At 39.3% G+C, this 11603-nt stretch overlaps 1 gene segment (V, D, J or C); it reads right to left on the bottom strand.

The window, feature by feature from the left end:
* Positions 1 to 1708: 1708 nt before the first annotated feature.
* Positions 1709 to 10092, bottom strand: LOC130882303 (Ig heavy chain V region 6.96-like). The segment is given in 3 exon segments: positions 1709 to 1748; positions 9639 to 9942; positions 10047 to 10092. Coding segments are annotated over 3 exon segments (390 nt in total).
* Positions 10093 to 11603: the final 1511 nt, after the last annotated feature.

Here is an 11603-nt window from a genome sequence, read left to right as displayed (position 1 = left end):
TTGAAGAAGAAAAGAAAATTTGCCTTGTTGAGAATTATACATTGCTCCTGACAAAATATAAAGCTGAGAGGATTTAATTATTATTTGGGTTATAAAACAGGTTTACAGAAAATTAGAGCACAAAAGTTATAATTTGGGAGAGATCAATTGCACAGTCTTTATGACTTTCAAAGAATGCTAGAAGACATTTCATATCTATGGCCCACACTTGCAATAAAACCTAATGAACTGACTAATTTAGTCAAAACATTGGATGGTGACAAAGACTTAATAGTCCCAGAAAATAATCGTCTTAAGATGAAAGGAAATGACTCTGATTGATGAGAATTTACAAAGGTGTTTATGGACCATGTGGATCTGAATCTGAATAACATACTGGTCATATTATGCTCCAAATATTACCCTAGAGGAATTTTAATGCAGAGGGAGGATATTATCTTCAAATGAATCTTTGTGTTGTATAAACCTAGTAAAAAATTAAAATTTCATGTGAAAAAAGCTATGAATTAATTATAAGAGGACAACTGAGACTTTATCGATTAGCAGGAATGGACCCAGTAGAAATTATAGTAGTTTTTTATAATGATGAAATTAACAAATTATAGGAAAATAGTGAACCTAAGCAAAGACATTTTACTAATTATTGGGAAGAGATTCACAACAACTAAGTCAAACATGAGAAATTTGTCTTTTAAAGAGAGCTAACTGGATCCTTCCTTGCATTGTGTGGAACACAGCAATAAATAGATCCCCTACATTCTACATTGGTGCAAATAAATCAGAAAAGGCAGGATACAAATCATAAAATTTAAGTAAAGGGGAACAAAGCCCTTACGATTCTGTGCAAATGTCATAATTATATGCTACTCTCATGGTGCGAGGAGATTTTAAAGAAACTTTCAGGCCCTGCCCCTACATTCGCTCTTTTGACTGTGGTGTCCTTAGGCTACAAGACATCCCTGTTTCAGTGTTGAGGAGTTCCATCCGGACAGCTGAGTGTGTGCTATCCCGGGCAAGAGCACAGCCCCCTTCCCCCAGCTCTTGCTGCAGGGGTTTCTTTGTTACACACGACCCTGCCTCCTCAAGCCTGCCCTATTGTCTGCAAGGTCCTTGGCTCAGGAACAGTTTCCTGCACCTGCACTAAGGACATCCACCCAGAGGGGTGAGTGTCTCCCTGCCAGGAAGGCTTGAAGGTTCCCACAAGGGAGCGCAGGTACCCTCAGCTTGTGCTGCAAGGACTTCTGTGTTCTACTCTACCCCGCCCTGACCCTAAGTTTGTCCTTTTGTCCGTGGTGTCCTTGGGCTACCAGGCATCACTGTTTCAGTGCTGAGGAGTTCCATCCGGATGGACAGGAACAGTTCCTGCTCCTGCACTGAGGAGATCCAACCAGAGAGTCTCAGCAAAGACTGGACCAAGACACCAACACTCTCCTGACTCCATTTGAAGGAAGAGATGGGCAGACGCCAATGCAAGAATTCCTCCAACAACCTGAAAGGCAACATGACATCACCAGAATCAAGGGATCCCCAAACAAGAAGAATTGAACACCCTACTCCAGAAGAAATAGAAGAAAACGACCTTAAACAGAACTTAATAAAAATAATTGAGGACCTTAAACAGGAGGTAAAAAACTGCCATAAGGAGATGGAGATCACAAACAAAAAGGTAGACAAAATGAATAAATGAATTGACAAACCCCTGTCCAAACTAATCAAATGGCAGAGAGAGAACATGCAAATTAACAAGATCAGAAATGAAAAGGGGGACATAACCACAAACACAGAGGAAATTCAGAGAATCAATAGATCTTACTACAAAAGCCTGTATGCCACAAAATTGGAAAATGTGAAAGAAATGGACAATTTTTTAGATAAGTACCATATATTAAAATTAAATCAAGACCAGGTGAACAGTTTAAATAGACCTGTAAGTTGTGAGGAATTGGAAGCTGTCATCAGAAACCTCCCTACCAAAAAAGCCCTGGATCAAATTGTTTCAATGCAGAATTCTACTAGAACTTCTAAGAAGAGCTAATACCTATACTCCTTAATGTGTTTCACAAAATAGAAACAGAAGAGCCATTGCCAAACTCCTTTTATGAAGATACAGTTACCCTGATACCAAAACCACACAAAGACTTAACCAAGAAAGAGAATTTCAGACCAAACTTAATCATGAACATCGATGTAAAAATTCTCAATAAAATACTGGCAAACCAAATCCAAGAACATATCCAAAACATTATCCATTATGATCAAGTAGGCTTCATCCCAGCTAGGCAGGGCTGGTTCAACATACAAAAATCTATCAATGTAATCCATCATATAAATAAACTGAAGGAAAAAAAACATATAATCATTTCATTAGATGCTGAAAAAGCATTTCACAAAACTCAACACCCCTTTATGATAAAGGTCTTGGAGAGACTAGGGATACAAGGTTCATTCCTAAATATAATAAAAGCAATATACAGCAAACCGACAGCTAGCATTAAATTAAGTGGAGAGAAACTCAAAGCCATCTCACTAAAATTAGGAGCAAGACAAGGCTGTCCACCCTCTCCATACCTCTTCAATACAGTACTTGAAGTTCTAGCAATAGCAATAAGACAACATAAGGAGATCAAGGGGATTTGAATTGGAAAGGAAGAAGTCAAACTTTCGTTATTTGCAGATGATATGATAGGGTACATAAGTGACCCCAAAAACTCTACCAAAGAAATCCTACAGCTGATAAACACAGTTAGTAATGTGGCAGGATACAAGATCAACTCTAAAAAAACAGTAGTCCTCCTATACACAAAGGATAAAGAAGCAGAGAGGGAAATCAGAGAAGTATCACCTTTCACGATAGCCACAAATAGCATAAAATATCTTGGGGTAACTCTAACCAAGGAAGTGAAAGATCTATTTGACAAGAACTTTAAATCTTTGAAGAAAGAAATTGAAGACAATACCAGCAGTTAATAACACCTCATGAAAAGAAGTAGCATCCAACCAGGCTTGAGAGTTATGTAATCTGAAGCAATAAAAAGACAGAGAAACCTATGTGATGACAAGACATGGAAGCAGGGTATACTTGAACTGTGGGAACTGCTTGCCTTGTGGTGAGGATAACTATAGAGGACAAGGGACTGACGGGCTTTGTCCCCTGTCTTAGTAATGTAAATAATGAGGGAAAATAAATGAAGAGCTGTAACCAACCTGCCCTGTCAGAGCCCAATAAACATCCACCACTTCCTTTATTAGAATCCTACATTTTATGTCCTTTTATTTTTTGTGCACAATATATTTATTGTGAGTGGCAGTGGGGGAGCTAGAAGTTAATGTAAGTGAGACAGTCATCCTTGCAAATACTGATGGGGAACAACACTATGAGTGGTGTGTTCTCCTTATTCTTTACATTCAGGAAGTTAGAAGTATTTTTTTTAGACATGTTTAAAATTTCTCATCTTGGGTTTGTCTGATATTGTCATTGTGGTTACAAAAATCATGGAAGTAATAATAGAGAACTAAAGACACATTTCTGATACTACATTTGGGAACTTGGTATAGGTCAACTTATTATTCACATATTTTTATATTGTCTGTTGCAAAGATAGTTTGCATCTGTATTCTGTACTCTCTTAAATATCTGGGTTTCTGTGAATCTGTCCAGAAGGAAGTAACTAAGCAAAAGTCATTTGCAAAGGGAATGAGTTGATGGTAAAAAGTCACACATTGTTTACTATTATCTTCTATTTGAGAGGTGAATCCTTATTCTTAAATGTTTCATCAGTCATTTTCAACTCTCTACAACTTCAGCCACACACATAATATCCCTTCCAGATACAGCCACATATTCCAACACACACAGACAGAGACACACAAAGAGAATGAGATTCCCACTTCCAGATACAGTCCCATACCCAATATACACACCCACAGTCAGAAACACTCTCACATTCACTGACTGAAGGTATGACTTTTTCTTTTTTTGACAGGGTCATCTAGATGGTGGGGACTTTCCATATAGACAAAGCTATGAGAGATTTTCTTGCTTCTGTCTCTCTATTAAATGATTTAAGACTATATTTTGCCATGCCCTACCATCAAATGCACTGTTGTCAATAATTAAAGAATTTGTTTCCTTGAAAAACCTTCAATACAATATATTCTGATAATTATTTACATTCTTTCTTCTTTTGCAGATCCTACCCATTTTACCATTTCCAGAATTCCATAATGGTCAATTTTAAGGGTTATTTATGAGGATATATAAGGGATTGGACTCAAGTCATTCATTTTCAAATAGACAGTCAATTGTTTAAAATACATAATTGGCAATAGATTTTCTTTTTTAAAAATTATTTTACAATATACATATTTGCTTTTACATATTACAGTTCTTTAATCAATGTATAGTAATAATATTCAGGGCTCAAGAGTTGGCTCAGTGGTAAGATGCCTGAGATATAGTATTAGTATCTTAGCTTGATTCACAACACTTAGCTTAGAAGCTGGATGTGATGGTTTATCCTATATTCCTAGCACTAAAGAGTATTGCAACTGGAGGTTCTCTAAACTTGTCATCCCAGGAATCCATCTGCACATTTGTGCTTCAGGTTCACTGTGAGATCCTGTCTCAAAAATAAGATAGAAATGAACCAATAAACACACTTAATCTCAACTCTAGCCTTCAGACACATGTGCAAACCATACATAATGCACACACAGTCTAGACAGTTAGTTTTTCAAGCCATCCAAACATTGTCCTTATCATGCATGGGATTCATGGTTTATAGTTATTTAGAACTGTGTCATGGAAGTTGCAGACCTTGGATGAACTACTTGCTAAGGAAGTCAAGAGATTAACTACTGTAGACTTGTTCCTTCTCCACAACTTCACAACTGCCCTTCCTATTCTGGGCACTTCCATTCCTTTTCCAGCCATGAGAGTGGCTCATTTAAGTCTCTGAAAGTGAGAAATGATATTTGTCTAGATGCTTAATTCTTATTTTTAGTGAGTTTGATTCTTAAATTTAAGACATTTCACATGGTCAGAGAGCACCCTAGCATAGAGCTACAAGCCAAGCTCAATCTTTTAAAACATAACATTTTACTATAGAAAATAATTTTTGATGACTGCATTTTTGCACTATTAAATAAACATCAGGAACCACAAATTATTCTTCCTTGATGCCCAGCAATTAAAACTGATTTTGTAGAGGATCGATCTTCTGAGCATGGTCTTGAGAATGTTGGGGTAGAGAGGATAAATCAAACCAAATGAAGAAAACAGAAGGAAGAGGACAAGAAGCAGAGGGAAACGTCACCCTCAGCTGGTGACTCCTATTCTGAGTCTGGACTCCATGACCTTTTCAAGACTACTGTGCAGTTGAACCACAGCATATGGTGGAATCTCACTACTCATGATCAACACCACAGAATTGAATGAAAAGTTAAAAATAAGAGCAGACTGCACATATTAGTAACAATGTCTGCCACAGACAGTAAAGAGGTAGACAGGGCCTGTTAAGTTGTGTTCTCCACTGCTGGTGCTTTGAGAATCACTGGGAGAGTCTTCTTAAAGAAGAATGGGAACTGGTAGGTCTTCAGGGACTTGCTCATGGTAAGAGAGGCCCTGAGCCTGAAGTCAAACCAAGAATCCTAGCCTCACTGCTCACCTGACCTCAGAGCAGGTTTTTGTGGTCTGATGATATTGTGGGAACCTCTATAACGTAAACTATCTATAGATGATAGATGATAGATGAAAGTATGCATCACTGAAGCCAGCACTCAAACACACAGACATATACAAACAGACAGGTTTACAACAATAGAGACAATTCTTTCCACAATCACACTTACAAGAGCAGATGGGTATCTGTATATTAACATCCTATGCTATTTGAAAATTTTCTATTCCCACCTATGTCATTCATTCTGCTAAAAAACAAATCACTACACTCATTTATAATGTACTGTGACTACATTGATTTACCCTACTACCCTCTTCCCTCTTTCTCTCACTTCTTTGACCCTTCTGGCCTCTCCTACTCTCATGTCCTCTTCTCTCCTCTCCTCTCCTCTCCTCTCCTCTCCTCTCCTCTCCTCTCCTCTCCTCTCCTCTCCTCTCCTCTCCTCTCCTCTCCTCTTCTCTTCTCTTCTCTTCTCTTCTCTTCTTTCTCCTCTCCTCTCCTCTCCTCTCCTCTCCTCTCCTCTCCTCTTCTCTTCTCTTCTCTCCTCCCTCCTTTCCTTATTTACTGCACCAACTCTGCTTCTTTTGTCTGCTCATCTGGAAGCAGGATTACAGGGTCGCAGCATCTTGTGTAATTTTCTGTGGGGCCCCCAGAATTTAATAGAACCACTATCCATTTCCACGGCACAGGAATCCCTTTCCTCCATTCCCATAACACTTGGTGTCATTCTTTCCTTGGGTAAATGGCACTCATATCATTGGTTACAGGCAACCAATTCTTTTGAGTTTAATATCCATTTCTGTGGTTGTTAGAAATGTTAGCTTTATGCTACCTCTTCTGCCCACATGCCCAGGTCAAGGTAAAGCATCCCAATCAGAGCATGGAGGGCAGAATAATGTGTGATCATGAGAATATCACCTCTCAACTCTGGGTTCCTAGAGCTATCTGTTAACCTCCTTACTCGGAACTTAGAGAAGTGAGAGAAAGGAGAGTTCCTTGGAAAGAAAAATTAAACTGTTCTCTTGGATGACAAATACAATCTTATAATTTTTAACAGGGAGTAGTGAGGTTTCTTTTTTTGAGATTTTATTTTATTTTTTTTATTTTATTTTATTTCTTTTTATTTCTTTTTATTCTTTTTTAATTAAAATTTCCACCTGCTCCCGTTTCCCATTTCCCTCCCCTCCTCCCAAATATTGACCCTCCCCCCACTCCCCTCCCCCTATCCCCACTCCTCTTCTCCTCCCCCCACACCATTCCCCCTCCCTCTCGATACTGAAGAGCAGTCCAAATTCTCTGCCCTGCGGGAAGACGAAGGTCTTCTATCTACGTCCAGGAAGGTGAGCATCTAAACAGGCTAAGCTCCCACAAAGCCAGTTCATGTATTAGGATCGAAACCTAGTGCCATTCTCCTTGGCTTCTCATCTGCCTTCATTGTCCGCCATGCTCAGAGAGTCCAGAATCAACCCATGCTTATTCAGTCCTAGACCAGCTGGCCTTGGTGGGCTCCCAATAAATCAGTTCCACTGTCACAGTGGGTGGGTGCATCCCTCGTGGTCCTGATTTCCTTGCTCATGTTCTCCCTCCTTCTGCTCCTCATTTGGACCTTAAGAGCTCAGACCGTTGCTCCAAATTGAGACTCTGTCTCTACCTCGATCCATTGCCAGATGAAGGTTCTAAGGTGATATGCAAGATATTCATCAGTATAGGATAGGGTCATTTCAAGTTCCCTCTCCTTAGTTGCCCAAGGTTCCAGCTGGGGACATATTCCTGGACACCTGCGAACCCCTCAAGAGTCAAGTCTCTTGCCAACCCTAAGATGGCTCCCTTAGATAGGATATATACTTCGCTGCTCCCGTATCCTCCCTTCCTATATCCCAACCATCCCAATCCCCCGAGCTCCTCCCATCCTCCCCTTCTCACGTTTCTCATCCCATTTCCCCTTTGCCCCATGCCACCTCACCCGCAAGTTCCCAGTTTTTACCCTGCAATCTTGTCTACTTCCCCTCTCCATGCGGATGACTATATGATTTTCTTTGGGTTCACTTTCTTATTTAACTTCTCTAGGATCACAAATTATATGCTTAATGTCTTTTATTTATGGCTAGAAACCTATTATGAGTGAGTACATCCCACGTTCCTCTTTTTGGGTCTGGGATACCTCACTCAGGATAGTGTTTTCTATTTCCATCCATTTGCACGCAAAATTCGAGAAGTCATTGTTTTTTACTGCTGAGTAGTACTCTAATATGTATATATTCCACACTTTCTTCATCCATTCCTCCATTGAAGGGCATCTAGGTTGTTTCCAGGTTTTGGCTATTACAAACAATGCTGCTATGAACATGGTTGAACAGATACTTTTGTCATTTGATGGGGCATCTCTTGGGTATATTCCCAATAGTGGTATTACTGGATCTTGGGGTAGGTTGATCCCAAATTTCCTGAGAAATCGCCACACTGATTTCCAAAGTGGTTGCACAAGTTTGCATTCCCACCAGCAATGAATGAGTGTGCCTCTTTCTCCACAACCTCGCCAGCAAAGGCTATCATTGGTGTTTTTGATTTTAGCCATTCTGACAGGTGTAAGATGGTATCTCAAAGTTGTTTTAATTTGCATTTCCCTTATCGCTAAGGAGGTTGAGCATGACCTTAAGTGTCTTTTGGCCATTTGAATTTCTTCTGTTGAGAATTCTCTGTTCAGATCAGTGCCCCATTTTTTTATTGGGTTCATTAGCATTTTAAAGTCCAGTTTCTTGAGTTCTTTATATATTTTGGAGATCAGACCTTTGTCTGTTGCAGGGTTGGTGAAGATCTTCTCCCAGTCAGTGGGTTGCCTTTTTGTCCTAGTGACAGTGTCCTTTGCTTTACATGAGCTACTCAGTTTCAGGAGGTCCCATTTATTCAATGTTGTCCTTAATGTCTGTGCTGCGAGTTTCAATGACAGTATTTATTATTCAATATGAGAAATATAATTATTAAAAATTACCATTTGAATCAAAGTGTCATATAAACTACACAAGAACTAGACCACTGGGCTAAATCACAGAATTGGATGAGAACTTTTAAAAAATACACTGTTTTAATTAGGGGCATTTACTTCTGTGTGGGTAGTGTAGTGCTCATAGAGTCAAACAGAGAGCACAAAGTCCTCTAGACTCACATGTAGTTCTGAGCTGCCTGAGTCTTCTAAAGTTTACAGTCTTCTTTGGCTTCTTCAGGTACTGATGCAGGTCAAAAGACAAGATTACTCTAGCTTAGTTTGATAATCTACATTTTTTTTCAGGTAAAAGCACATCCTAAATTTCAAAGCAACTATAATGGGGCTGTGAAAAATCAAGATTTTGACACACTAGAATCCTTCATCTGGTTATAAACACAGAACTCAGAATCCATAACTAAAAAAAAGACATGAAAAGAAATGTGTGTGGCAGCAAACCAGGTATACCATATAGGGAATGTAGAAACTGAACAACCACTGGGACTCACTGGAAAATCAGATAATCCAGTCATTGAGATCTAGGTCCTCAGATAGAATTTGTCTCGAAACAAGTGGTGCAGATTGCTAGAGAAATGTTTCATATGTAAACACAAACACACGTACAGAGAGTAGTAAGAGAGAAAGAATGAGAGTATGAGAGACTGAGACAGAGGTAGGTAGACAGAGAGATTAAAGGAAACAGGGAGAAACACTAATAAATAAACACAACAGGAAAAAGAAATTTAAATAAACATTTGGTCATGCAAGGATTACTACACACTATACCTGGGTAGGAAATCACTACGTGTGATATGGAGAGGCAGTGCAGACACAGAGAAGTCCATTTTTCCATGTTTCTCGGAGCAGGCTCTTCTGTGACCTGGATTTCTAAGTGCTCTCAGCGCCCCCTGCTGGTCCTGTGTTCCCCAAATAGAGGTTTGTGTCTGAGCTCACAGTAGCATTCACTCACTGTGTCTCTTGCACAGTAATACATGGCTGTGTCCTCAGACTTCAGACTGCTCATTTCCAGGTACAGAGTGTTCTTGGCATTTTCTCTGGAGATTGTGAACCGGCCCTTCACAGCGTCGATATAGCTGGTGCTACTGCCACCACTACTAATGTATGCGACCCACTCCAGCCCCTTCCCTGGAGCCTGGCGGACCCAGTGCATGTAATAATCACTGAAGGTGAATCCAGAGGCTGCACAGGAGAGTTTCAGGGACTTTCCAGGCTGCACTAAGCCTCCACCAGACTCTAACAACTGCACTTCACACTGGACACCTGTAAACACAAAGAATTCTGGTTAGAAAACTGATGCAGAAGAATATTTTTTTTTCTAATTTTCATGTCCACACAACATACAGCATCTCATATTTATGAATTACCTTTTAAAATAAGAACAGAGAAGACCAATATGAGCCCTAAGTCCATCGTATGTGGCCTGTGTTCAGTGCTGACCTCTGAGTGGGAGGACTTGTGAATCCAGGGCTGGTCTCCTCTGCCAGAGCTGCAGAGTCAGGGCAGCGCTTGTTTTAATGGGCAAAAGAAGCCTTATTTGCATATCTTCCTGCTATAGCACACTCTGTATTTGGATCTGGAAGAAGGCAGGAACCAGAGCATATATAAGACATCATATACACAGGTGAGAGTTATAGAAAATGAAGCATTAATGTAGCTCTCTTTAAACATTTTCCTTGTTAGGAATTCACTACACTCTTTTTAGTTCCCTTTTCCCCATATGCATGGAAAATGTTATGTGTCCACACTGTCATGTCTTTTTAGGATCAACGTGAAATTTAAAAGCTCTACACACAGCTGTGTATCTAGATATTAACTCTGTCTGTCCCTCTGTCTCTGCTGTACATGGTTTCTTCTTGAGGTGAATCCTGATAGGATCAATTGAAATTTTTCTGAAATCTACTCAGTACTGAGAAGTGCTGTCATATGCCACAAAGAATTTTTCAAATGTTACACTCCTTGTTCTGTCTGTCTTCCTCTCAGTGATTGCTATGGATACATATTTGTATTTACAGCACATAGTTGTTCATGTCCTGAAGTTCTCCCTATGATCACTTTCTATCCCCCAATCTGCCTTTCCCACCTCAATACCAGGCAACACATGGCTGACTTCATTTTCTCTTAGGTCCCTTTTATTTCTCCATATTTATATTTTTATCATAATGGGAACATTTAATAAGTGTTTATAACCAAACACAAAACTTTTGCATCAATTTTGTGTTTTCAGAAGGCTTTGTTTTTATTTTCCCAAATTCTCATGCTTTGCTTTCTAACCACTCAGTCCATTTTGCTCACTACACCCAACTTTTCCTTTGAAAACCCCTGTATTACCCTGTGCTTTTTCCCTCTTGTCCTCTACTCAAGATTTCTTTAATCCCAAATACAGCCAAGTCAGACAAAACCCTGGTACAGATGGGGCCAAAAATTCCTTGGTTGTACTTTTTATTGAGGAGCAGTTGGAAATATATTTTTCAAGACAAGATATATAGTCAATTTTGAGGTTATTGTCACTGGTATATTCCCTATGTTGTAGTCTTTGGGTTTACATACATGCAGATATGGGCATCACTAACCTTTCTTAAGTAAGTATAAGGTTGGTAGGGACCCATATTTGGAAGATGTGGGAGGAGCTGGGTGGAAAACCTCACACATATGGATCCTAAACAGAAAGCATAAAGAAAATTAGTAAAAAACTATATATCTGAGGCTTAAAAACATCAGAAAGCAAATGATTAAGGAATATTGGTAAATATCAAATAACTTGGTAGGCAACTTTATCTGGGATCATCCTCCATCCAGCTAAGAACTGGTGGGGACCTTCAATTATGTATGAAAAATCTATTTGTAGATAATCCTATAAATGATTTGTAAAATATCTTTTCACATTTAGTTAGTTGTTACTTTACTCTAACATGACAATATCC

This window comes from Chionomys nivalis, chromosome 10 (assembly GCF_950005125.1).
Source record: "Chionomys nivalis chromosome 10, mChiNiv1.1, whole genome shotgun sequence".
NCBI classification, from domain to species: Eukaryota; Metazoa; Chordata; class Mammalia; order Rodentia; family Cricetidae; genus Chionomys; species Chionomys nivalis.
Note: the sequence above shows the minus strand (reverse complement) of the source record. Positions and strands in the feature narration are given on the sequence as shown.